The sequence below is a fragment of the Dama dama genome, chromosome 18 (assembly GCF_033118175.1).
Source record: "Dama dama isolate Ldn47 chromosome 18, ASM3311817v1, whole genome shotgun sequence".
NCBI classification, from domain to species: Eukaryota; Metazoa; Chordata; class Mammalia; order Artiodactyla; family Cervidae; genus Dama; species Dama dama.
Genome location: NC_083698.1, coordinates 28,926,138 through 28,938,401, shown reverse-complemented (window position 1 = coordinate 28,938,401; position 12,264 = coordinate 28,926,138). Strand labels below are relative to the sequence as shown.

Sequence of the window (12,264 nt, the reverse complement as noted above, 5' to 3'; positions counted from 1 at the left end):
TGGAGCATGCCCACTGGAAGGGAAGCTACTAGTATTCCTCCTCTGGAACTGTTTACCTGTTGTATGAGCTTTCGATTACACTGTTGCTGGCACTGCTCTCAGGCCCACCTTAACTATGGGTATGCTTGTAATTGGCCCTGGTGTCTTTCAGATGTTGTTTTCACTGGGAACAACAGGTTGAGATGGTTGGATGGCATCACTGACGGGATGGACATGAGTTTGAGCAAGCTCCAGGAGTTAATGATGGACAGGAAAGCCTGGCATGTTGCAGTCCGTGGGGTCGTAAAGAGTCGGACATGACTGACTGAACTGAATTTCTGATAGATAGATAGTTATATCTTACTGTAGTTTTAATTTGCGTTTTTGTAATGATTGTGGATGTCCAACTGTGGATGTCTTTTCTTGTGCTTATCTGCCATCCATTTTTATCTTTGGTGAAATGTCTGCTCGCCTCTTTTGTGTGTTTTTAAATTGGGTTATTTGTTTATATTGTTAAGTTCTTGAGAGTTCTATATATATTCTGAGTATAGGTCCTTTATCAGATGAATGATTTGCAGGTATTTTCTCCTGTTGGTTTTTCATTCCCTTAAGAGTGTTTTCTGAAGAGTAGACGTTCTTAATTTTAATTGTCTAGTTTATACATTTAGAAAATCTCTGTTGTGCTTGGTGCATTATCTAAGAACCCAAGGCCTCAAAGGTTTTCTCCTTTGTGAAGCAATAGAAGTGTTACTGTTTTAGGTGTTATATTTAGGTCTGATCCACTTTGAGTCGTGTTAATAGTGCACGGCATGTACATTTCTTATGAACAAGCTGATTTAATCATAAGAGATTTAAGGAAACGGCCTTGTTTATGGAGAAGATGATATGAAACAGCACCCTTTGTGGAGGGTTGAAGGAATGCTTTCCTCTATGTAAAGGATCTCCTTACACAGATGCAAGATAGTAGACCCTGCAAATTCTGCTATCCTTGCTATCAAAATTACTTTCATAACAGTTTTTCAGAATAAGGAGACTGTAGTAGCACACACAAATTTCTTTTGTACTGCTCCTTAGGGCTTAAAATGAATCTTGTTTCCAGGTGAAATACACACTAGTGTTCCTAGAAAAAGAAACAGTTCCTGAAGCTTCATAAAAATCAGCTCTCCAATAAATTGGCTTTAAAGAGAATCTCAGTTTCTTTCCCTTCAAAAACTAATAGATGATAAATATGTTCCTCCTGACTGGGTGGTGTTTTGTTTTCTTTTGTTTTTTTTAATCCAGAAGGGATAAATTTAAATATCCTTGAGATACAGAAAAGTCTTGATTTGGAAAATTTTACCTGATTTTAAAATTTCTTTATTTCTATGAATTTGTTGATGCTGCTTATCAGTTACTCATATTTATTAAGGACCTCTGGGTATGCGCAACTCTATTCTTGCTGCTGGAGTGGGGCAGGGTGAGAAAGACAGATGCCAGCGAGATCCAGAGTGTGCCATGAGAATTACCATGAGAATCACATGAGAATTAGGAAGGAGGTTAATATTCATACAAGAGTAGCTATTGTGAAATAGGAAAAGTCACATCCCTTAAGACAGGAACAGAAAATGAACTGGACCTTTTATACTCAAAGCATGTTCTGCAGACCAGAGCATGGGAGCTTGTTAGAAATGCAGAATACCAGGCCTCTCGTGTGGTTTTTGGTGTGTGTGTGTGTGTGTGTTTATTTTACTGAGGTTTAATTGACCTATAACAGTGTTACTTTCAAGGGGTACAGTGCAATGATGCAGTATTTATAAGAGTTTATAATATTCCTCTGTGTGTGTTTATGACATCTTGTTTATCCATTCATCTGTTGATGGACACTTGGATTGCCTCTGCTTTGTAGCTTTTGAGAATAGTACTACTATGAACAAGGAAAGGGTCATTTTTCTCTACAATATTTTTACACTAATTTTTGGCTGCACTGGGTCTTCACTGTTGCACACAGGCTTTCTCCAGTTGTGATGAGCAGAGACTACTCTCTAGTTGTGGTGCATGGGCTTCTCATTGCAGCGGCGTCTCTTGTTGTGGAGCATTGACTCTAGGGTGTACAGGCTGAGTTGCTCCTCGACATGTGGGATCTTCCCGGACCAGAGATGTAACCTGTGTTTCCCGCATTGGTAGGTGGACTCTTAACCCCTGGACCACCAAGGAAGTCCCAGGAAGGGCTATTTTTAAAGTTTTACTTTTAATTTTCTTAACACTTTGGTGTCCAGTACTTCCACTACCAGGCACTAGAGATGTTGTCAGTAACATTTGAAATTTTGACTTTTAAAATGTCCTTGGTGTTCCACAAAGCACCATGAGTTCTGCCATGTAGCTTCCCTGAATGAGTTTAGATCCAGCCTGTAAATCTTTGGTCCTTAGAAATGGAAGCTGACATTTTATAACTGAGAGGTTTCTCACCAAGACTAAAGATTCCTCAGTTCTCTGGGGAGGTTGAAGGTTGAGCATGCTGGAGCCCCAAGACTTGGTGGCTTGCTCTGCTGGGGTGCAGGAGTGACTCTCCTTCCGGGACTTGAGTCAGCACTGTCCACACAGCCTTTCCCTGAGCTGCTGCTGTCATTCCCGCCTGCTTGGTTCCAAAGCCTGATGAGTTTGAGTTCTTTGTTCCCAGAGATGAGCCCCAAGGTAGTTTGCAGGGCAAGTAAGTGAAGTCTGCAGTCATTTCTGAAGAGGTGCAGTGAATGTGACTGCTTTGTATGTAGGTGCTCAGAAATTCTGGGAGAAAGTCTTTAATTCCTCTTGGATAGAAAGGTGACAGCTTGCATCTTTTGACCCCGTGAACCTTTCCTAGGAAACACACGTTCCCTAGGGAAATGCCTACAAGATCAGATGCTTGCAAGAATTTATTGATCACCTGCTTTAGGCCAAGCCCATGTCAGTCAGAGAACTCCAGTCAGAGAACTCCATCCTAGTGTCTTTGTTCCAGTCACAGAATTAAATCTAGGGGCCCCCAATTGACCTTTGATAATACATTGTTATCCCAACAAGGACAGAGTGAACATTTGATATATACAGTTTATATGAAATAAAGGAAAAAATGGGTGTTTTTAAAAATTTTGTTGTTTAATCACTCAGTCATGTCTGACTCTCTGCCACCCCATGGACTGTAGCCCTCTAGGGTCCTCTATCCATAGGAATTTTCCAAGCAAGAATACTGGAGTGGGTTGCCATTCCCTTCTCCAGGGGATCTTTCCTACCCAGGGATCGAACCTAGGTCTCCTAGGTGGATTCTCTATCATCTGAACTGTAAATACGCAGTAAATAGCACCTTTTGTTATTCTTTACAGTTGAGACTTCTGAGGCTCAGAAAAGTCACACAACCTATTCTAGGTCACATAACTATGAATGTAAGTCTTTTTTTACTTTCAAAGAGAATTTTGATTCCTGTCTGATTAGCTAGACTGCATTTATCCTAATATTATGCAAGGTCAACTACTGTAAGTATAATGCATTAGTTGGGAATATTTAATGTTTTAAGTTTTTTGCTTTTATATTTTTGGTTTGTTTTGATGTTATCTTTTGATTGGCATTGTAATCAGGTGGAACATAAGCTTTGGGGAAAGGTCTGTGTGCTCTGTCCAGGCCACATAATAGCTGTTGAATGGATCACTGCTGAGTGGAACGGGGAAGTGACAAATCCTGGGGCCTACAGTGTTGACCTGTGTAGCTGGTCTCACATTAGAAGCATGTCCCTGAGAATCCTCCTTCATCAGCTCCTTTGGGTCCCTCGCATGTGATACTTGCCGCCTTGGTTGCATCTGTTAGTTGTTGCACTGAAGACACTTGGATATTTTACAGACTTTTGTTAAATCCCGGGGCTTATGACTGTCTGAAATGCTTCTCTTAACGCCTTTTGAAGTTAGGCAGCAAGAAACAAAGAGCCCTGCATGCCCCAAGAGTGTGTAGTGCTCTTTGCTTTTTAGAAAGTGCGTTCTTTGCTTCTGTCCCTGATGGGTAATCACAGCCTTGCCCTGGGCACCTCTGGAGCAGATGCAGGAAGAGGAGCAGGGCAGACACAGCTCACCGCAGTGGTGGCTGTGGCCCCAGGGCTAACACAATTGACCATGGGTGCAATTTGTTTATATCAGTAGCATTTCCACTCCTTACACGTGCCTCCAGTAAGCCATTCCATTGGGTGCTCCTCCTTCTTTGAATCTTCATGTCAAAGCAGGCTTCTGGGCCAGCGGGGTTTTTTGATTCATGGAATGATGATAAGTCAAAAAGTGCCACTTTAGGGACTGAACTCGATGGCTGTTACGTAAAATCTAACATACTTCCATAAGTATCATCTGTGTTTCTCTGGTAAAAGTATTTTCTTGGTTGTATTGGTTCTGATGACTAAACAGCAATAAAAATGTCTTTGAAAAGACAAAGGAAACAAACACTGTTAAATTCGCCTTCTTAAATGAGGAAGAGTTTTAATTTTTCTCCCAAGAACTGTCTCAGATTTAGGCTCTTTTTTTAGGAGCGTCTTAGCATAAATGTCAACAGTATTTTTCCTATTCTTCAGTTCAGTTCAGTCGCTCAGTTGTGTCCGACCCTTGGCGGTCCCATGAACCACAGCATGCCAGGCCTCCCTGTCCATCACCAACTCCCAGAGTCCCAAACCCAAACCCATGTCCATCGAGTTGATGATGCCGTCCAACCATCTCATCCTCTGTCGTCCCCTTCTCTTCCTGCCCTCAGTCTTTCCCAGCATCAGGGTCTTTTCCAATGAGTCAGCTCTTCGTATCAGGTGGCCAGAGTGTTGGAGTTTCAGCTTCAACATCAGTCCTTCCAATGAACACCCAGGACTGATTGCCTTTAGGATGGACTTGTTGGATCTCCTTGAAGTTCAAGGGTCTCTCAAGAGTCTTCTCCAACACCACAGTTTAAAAGCATCAGTTTTTTGGCACTCATTCTTCTGTCCCTGATGGGTACAGCTTTCTTCGTAGTCCAACTCTCACATCCATACATGACTACTGGAAAAACCATGGCCTTGACTAGACAGACCTTTGTTGGCAAAGTAATGTCTCTGCTTTTTAATATGCTGTCTAGGTTGGTCATAACTTTTCCTTCCAAGGAGTAAGCATCTTTTAATTTCATGGCTGCAGTCACCATCTGCAGTGATTTTGGAGCCCAGAAATAATAAAGTCAGCCACTGTTTCCCCTGTTTCCCCATCTATCTGCCATGAAGTGATGGGACCAGATGCCATGATCTTAGTTTTCTGAATGTTGAGCTTTAAGCCAGTTTTTTTCACTCTATTCTTTCACTTTCATTAAGAGGGTCTTTAGTTCTTCTTCACTTTTCCTATTGTTAGTGGAACTCTTAATTCTGTAAGTGTCTGCCTGTTTGCCTCTTGAAGTGATTTCATTAGATGGTTTGTAATTAACTGTCTGACATCATTAATCTTATATTCGGAGTCTGGATTTGTGTTCTCTGGAAGCCAAGGGTTAAAATTCCTTTGGTTGAACCATTGGCCATCTAATCACTGTTACACAGGAAGCATTAAAATCATGATAAAAATGAGCAGTTAGGGACTGGTGATCTCTCAAATGAACCTGCCTGTTACATTGATTCAATGCACAGGAAAAAAGGATCCAAAGGATTCAGAAAACTTTGGAATACATATCTCCGTGTATGCTAGTGCAGCTGTTATTGACAGGGAGGTGTGGGGAAACCCTGAAACCCTTTCAGGCTTCCATGAGGACAAATTTATTGTCATCATAATATTAAGACACTTTTTGCCTTTTTTTGCTGTGTCAATATTTGCATTGATGGTGCACAAGCAAAAGCAGGGAAAACTGCTTGTCCTTAGCATGAATGAAGGCGGTGGCTTCAAACTCTACTAGTTAATGGCCACCTCTTTCTTCATCTCCATGCCACTAGTGTTCAAAGAAACTGTGTTTCACGTAAGCATGTCTTCCTGTAGCAGTAAAAATTATTTTATTAAAACCTCGACCCCGAGGGCATCTCTCTTACGTAATGCATAATGACATGTGAGGTACACATAAAGTATCTTTCATTCCCAGATACATCCATGGTCTGGTTATCTCAGGGAAGAGACCTGGGATCTAGCAGGACTGCCCTGAGGATAGCAAGAGTTCCAAAGAAGTCTTGAGCTTGAATGATTTCTGTTGTCAGTGGTGTTGGTAGCTGTGTTGGTGGGATGTCTGAAACTGTTTTGTGTGTTTTGTGGATAGAGCAAGCGGGTAGGTCTATGAGAAGTACTGGGAATTGGGGTTTTCTTTGTGGGGAGGGAGATACTACTGGGCGGAGGAAAATGAGCAAGAATCCTGTCATGCTGGGTATGAATTCAAGATGTCACACTAAACTTAGACGGAAGGTATTTATGACACCTTTGCTCTGTCCTGCCTTCCCTGATGGCTCAGTTGGTAAATAATCTGCCTACAACACAGGAGACCCGGCTTCGATCTCTGGGTGGGGAAGATTCCTCCTGGAGAAGGAAATGGCAGCCCATGCCGGTATTCTTGCCTGGGAAGTCCCATGGATAGAGGAGCCTGGTGGACTTACAGCTCCTGGCGTCAGAAAGAGTCAGACACCACTGAGTGACTCCACTGCCACCTTGCTGTGTCCAGTCAGCGCAATGATACTCTGCTGGCAAAGAGGACACCTAGGTCTCAGAGCTTAATTTCTAAATGCCCGGGCTCCTTGGAGAAATGGCTGATTCAAGGTCTGAGGCAAGTACAAGGCTAGCTTGGCATGCTTTTTGTGTCAGAAAGCAAGGAGGTGCTCAGAGACTATTAGGGTTGTGTCAAAGTGACACAGAGTTTGGCTTGAAGGAGCTTCTGATGGCTGAATTTGGGACAGTTTGGGCATGAGAAAGAATGATGAAACAGTAATGAGTAATAATAACACACTGGCTTTAGAAAAGTCCACGAAACTTCCTGGGAGGGAGGGAGAGAGGGACAGAGCGGAAGAGAGAGAATAATACATTGCAGGAGAGTGCCACCTAATATATGAAAGGGGAATGGTACTAATATTTGAAAATCATTGTGTAACCCCTGAAGTGGTAATTGATTCAGGTGAAAGTTAACTGATACTGAAACTGCTCTCAGGGAGAATGGATAGTCACAGAATGTCAGATGTCACCCTAGTTATTACTTACTAAGTACCAAGGGCTATAAAGACACTTTTGCTAAGGGGAAATCTGGCAGACCCCACTTTAACTTGATGATCAGACAGCATCAGCACTAAGGACAAAGCCAGGTGTCATGGGCACCTGCGGACCACAGCTCTGCCCCCAGGGTGGTCTGGCCCGGAAGCAGCAGTCTTGAGTCTGACTGAGCCTCTCGATCCAACCACCAAATTACAGGAAATCCAAGGGGACCAGAGTCTGTTAAATACCATCCTGGGGCTGCAAAAACCAGAAAACCAAAACCCTCTAGACTCAGGCAAACTCTGCAGTCAGATGAACCAGTTTCTTCAAAGATCAGTTGTGAGAAAAAAACACGAAGGAGACATGAGGAAGGACTTGAGCCGTATTGACCAACGTATGGACCTTATTTGGTTCCTGATACAAATACATTTGGGAGCTGAAAAAAATAAGTAATGATTCTGAACACAGACTGTATATTTGCTGGTAACACAGGGTGAAATTACAGTATGTTTACAGTTTTAAAATAATTTGGAAGAAGGGCAGTTGGGTCTGGATACAGATGGAACAAGACTAGCTGTGGATCAATCATCGCTAGGGTGTTCGTTCACATGTGTGTTCATGACACTATTCAGTATACTTAGGAGTATATTTGACAGTTTTATAATTAAAGATACTGCTAATTAATAGGGAATAGCTTGACGTTTTGCATCTCTTAATACAAGGCATTGAGAAACACATGTCCTCTGTATAGAATTGGCACCAGTAATATTTAACTTGAATCTATCAGAAAACAATCAGCTAAGCTCAGAATTGTGTGATATTCTACAAGGCAATTTTCTTGGGTTGTCTAAAAAAGGTCAGTGTTACAAAAAGCAACAAAAAATAGTGTCATAAGAGTACCATCAAATGCAGTGAGTGATCCTTGCTTGCGTGGATCCCTTTTGCCCTTAAAAAGTTATGAAAAATAACTGAAAATAAGAAAAGGTGTTATTAAATAAGTATTATTTTGGGTATGATTATGTTCGTGTGATTCTGTAGGAGAATGTCCTTATTCTTGGGAGATGTGTACTGAAATATTCTAGGGTGAATTGTATGGTGTCTGCAAATTACTTGAAACATATGTGGGTTAGGTTGCCTCATATTAAATCACTGTTTTCCTAGGTTGGAAACATTAAAATATCAGCAGATGCCTAAGGTTCAAGCTAATGTTTGTTGAGAGAGAGAGAAAGAAAAAAAGCAAGTGGGGGTTGCAGGTGAAGCATATACAGAAGCATATACTATTCTTTGACCTTTCTGTGGGTTTGAACTTTTTCAACATAGTTGGGAACAAACAAGTAGTCAACATGTAAAAAAGAACCCTCAGCAAATACATGTTTGTTAGATTAAGTGTGCTGGCAACATTCTCTCTGGGAATAATTGCCTGTAATAATGTTTAATATAATTAATTCTAAACTACTTAAATTGATTCAGAATGTAGAAAAATCTTTATTTCATTGTATGAACTTTCATATGACAAAGAAAAGAAAAAAATAACTATAGGTGGAAACTAAGAAGAGAGGAACTTAGTGATAAGGAATATTACTTTTTTACATAGATGACATTTAAAGACAAATCCACTGTAGGGGAGACTGTTCTTATTTTTTGTCTAGAGATCAGAAATGTCTTTTAGCTAAATACGTATGGCCTTGACATCGCTTGTAAGATAGGATATATCTCCAGAATTTGAAGAGAAGACCTCTTCTTTTCTAGCCCTTCCCTGGGTGGTGGCCATGAGGGGTCAGTTGAGGCACATTTTGCTCACAGTTATTGGGGTCTTAGGAGTAGCCATAGCAGATTGACTTCATCCCGTGATGAAGTCATGGGATGGTGATTCCTGCTCCTGTAGAAAATTTCCCTAAGTGATTATAACAGTCCCTGATTTTGTTCTCCTTTTTTCCAATTCAAAACAGATCCCTAAGGAAGTGGCTGATATCTTTAACGCCCCCAGTGATGATGAAGAGTTCGTTGGTTTCCGAGATGATGTTCCCATGGAAACCCTCTCATCCGAGGAGAGCTGTGATAGTTTTGACTCACTGGAGTCGGGGAAGCAGGTATGGGTGCCTCCTTTGAAGGCATGTATTTGTCTGGAAGCCTGGATCTTGGTTTGGATATTTTTTTTATATGAACGTGGTCTGAAATTGGTGGTATCAGTTAATTGTTGAGCATCTTATTTTATCATTAGTGCCTTCATGTTTCAAGAATCTGGTGAGGGTACCTTGCTCAGTTTTGCTGTTTCAATCCTTTCTGTGTACAAGATTTTTTGTCCCCAGTGAACAGGACCTCACACGATCAGATCTGCTTGCTTTGCCCCCTTGGGGCTGCACCTGTGGTGAGGCTGTATTGGGAGTGCTCCCACCCAGCTGGTGGGGGCAGCTGGGTCCCATAGGAGTGTGTGGTGACCGTCCGCCTCTGTGCCCTTGCGATGTGGCTCCATCTGCACCTCACTCATGGAATTGCTGGCAAAAGTATGATTCTTCCATTAATTCCTTTGATCTGTGGTTGACATAGGTTACAGTTCTCAGAGAGGTAGATTCCTTAAGGTTTATGTTGTGATTTAGTAAGAGTGTGGCCAGAGTATGCAGCCTTCTGTGGCATTTTCTTCTGAGTTCATAACGGCACTCAGAATTCCTCATTCTCCCTCGACCGTGGCCTCTCCTCACAGGCAATGAGTTAAATCCACCCAGCTTCTACTGGGCAGTAGTGGAGGGAGGCAGTTAATTATGTAAGTGAAGCGCCTGTGTCGTGACCGTTTGTGGGGTCCTCACCTTACTCGATGCCCTGCAGCATGTGATGCCCGTCAGCCGCCTGCTTCCACTGCCCTTGGGCTCGCTCTCTCTTCTCCACGGTTTCGTCTTCAGACCTTCCACTTTGGCCTGGTCTCAGCCGTTGCCTCCTGTTGTTCATGGTGTGGCTTTTCTCTCCAGCACCAGATGTACTTCTGATAGCGCTTGGATCTATCTTCATTGTCTAAGGGAAATAGGAAACTTACCATTTCCCCCAGCCCTGGTTGTCTGTCTTTGGCACTTTTATCTTTTTTTTTTTTTAATCTTTTATCTCTGTCTTTGGAGCTCCTGACCCCTCCCACTGCTCGCCCATCTCCTCGACTCCCTCGCAGGAGTTGAATCTTCTTCCACCTTCCTCACCTCCATCCCTTCCCTGCTCTCCTCTCTTCAGCCGTCGTGGTCCTCATAGCCCTTCAGCTGAGCTCTGGTCACCACCAGTTTCACAGGTGATGAAGCTGAAGCGTGGGGAGGTGAGCGATGAACAAGTCCCCACATCTGGGAAGTGACTGGGCTGGGATGTCTCCTGTCTCAGAGCCCCACTTCTCAGCCCCGAGGCTTCCCCGTCTCTCACCCGCAGGCTCAGCTGCAGTAGACGCCACTCCGCATGCACTGTCCTACCCACTGTGCACTCCCCAGGCTCCTCATCCTGCCTCTGCGCTCACAGCGCTTTTCTAGCCACGACCCCAGTTCAGATCCAGGTCAGACGCTGCTGCCTCTGTGAAGTCTCAGGGGATTTTCTTACTTTCTCTGCACTGTGGTGCTGTGTCTCCCTTACAACGCTGATCCTTGCCATGGTGACCTGGGGACTTGTCCAACTCCCTTACCAAGTGGTAAGCTCCTTGATGGAAGAGGCTCACACTTGAACCGTCTTTCCAGCTTCCCTAGATCAGATCCTTTTCCTCTGGTTTCCTGCATGCAGCACCCACGGACGAAGGATCCTGGTCTCCATGCTCCATGTCTGACCAGCTCAGCTGCCATCACTTTCCAGTCTGTTTCTTCATGTTCCGTGAGCTTCAGAAGAGGAAAACATCACCATTCTGTTAGTTCCTCTTCTGATCTGTCATTTGCTTACGTTCTGATCATGATAGATATAGGTCACCCAGGCCCATAACATATTGCCTGGTACTGATTTTTAAAGATAGCAGCCAGTTTTCGGAGAGCAGAGAGCTGTGTCAAGGTTGTAGCCAGCAACGCAGGAGGCTGTGAGGAGTGGATGCTTGTTTGCTTCCTACAGACCCTCGCTGAAGACAGGTTTCACACCCTGTGAAAGCAGGAGCCTTGGTTTAGGACTGCGGCCGAGCTGGTTTTCTCCATCAGAGCTGGCCACCGGAGTCCTGACCTCGCCCTGGCTGACCGCTGCCTGTGAGACTAGCTCACAGCACAGAAGCAGCCAGAGGACCGTGGGTGGGAACTGCCGTCCCCAGGCGTGACCTGCTTGGGCCCGGTGGGGACGTTGGGTAGGCAGTGAGTGTGCACAGGCCCCCGCAGCCCACGGGACTGTGCGGCAGCCCGGGGCCCCTGGGCCAGGTGTTTCCTGCCCTCGGGGGTGGTGGGTTTCCTTGGGAGCCCACCACAAGCACCGTCCTTCCTTCATGATAAACCCGGGCCTGTGCTTCCCTGCCCCCACCGCATGGGCTCCCGGTCCCATCCGTTCTAACCCCCCCGAGAGAAGCCACGTGAGCTTGCACACAGTCCGTGCAGCGAGTTCCGACACTGGTCCCCCCAAAACACAATTTGAATTTCACTTTAAAGAAACTTCTCTTTTGTGGTGATTTTTTTTTTTTTAAGCAGCTGCACCACAGTTATCAACAAAGGAACAAAATAATTTAGCTCAGCACACTCACTCCAATTACCCATAGTAATTCATAGGAGACATTTTTAAGCTTAAAAAAATGCTGGATATAGGCATTTCTTTCTCTGTCCTCCTGGAAGTTTTTTCCACTCATCTATTATATCTATTTTTCTCCAGAGATTATCTGAGCTCGAATAAGTATGTAATTAAAGTCAGGGAGAAGGCGGGGGAGAGAGACTCCAGCCGGGAGTGGTGTGACGAGGGGTCACTGCTATATTGGGTGTGGGAGGGAGCGATGCTAGTGGCAGCTGGGGACACAGGCTCCAGGCTTGGCTGCCAGCTTGGAGGAGGCTGGTTTATGGGTCCCCGTTCTGTCCCGAAATTCATTCTTTTCCCCTCCTTTCTTTCAAGTTTGCCACCTATTTCTTTGAGTTCAAAAGATAGAAAAAGTTCAGTGTCCTCTCTGAGCCAGCCGTGTACCATCGTTCCTGGGGCTCACTTGCTGCCTGTGGGCGGTGGCGTCTCA

General features: G+C 44.1%; 1 protein-coding gene across 5 annotated transcripts in view; it reads left to right on the top strand.

Annotated features, from left to right (window-relative positions):
• Positions 1–12,264, top strand: part of CDCA7L (cell division cycle associated 7 like) — a 46,170-nt gene that overhangs the window by 23,730 nt on the left and 10,176 nt on the right. For all 5 annotated transcript variants that reach the window (XM_061165051.1, XM_061165050.1, XM_061165048.1 and 2 more), the window contains exon 2: positions 9,074–9,214. In XM_061165051.1, the coding sequence (XP_061021034.1) occupies positions 9,152–9,214 (63 nt within the window). In that variant the 5' untranslated portion in view covers positions 9,074–9,151. The remainder of the gene's footprint in view (positions 1–9,073; positions 9,215–12,264) is intronic.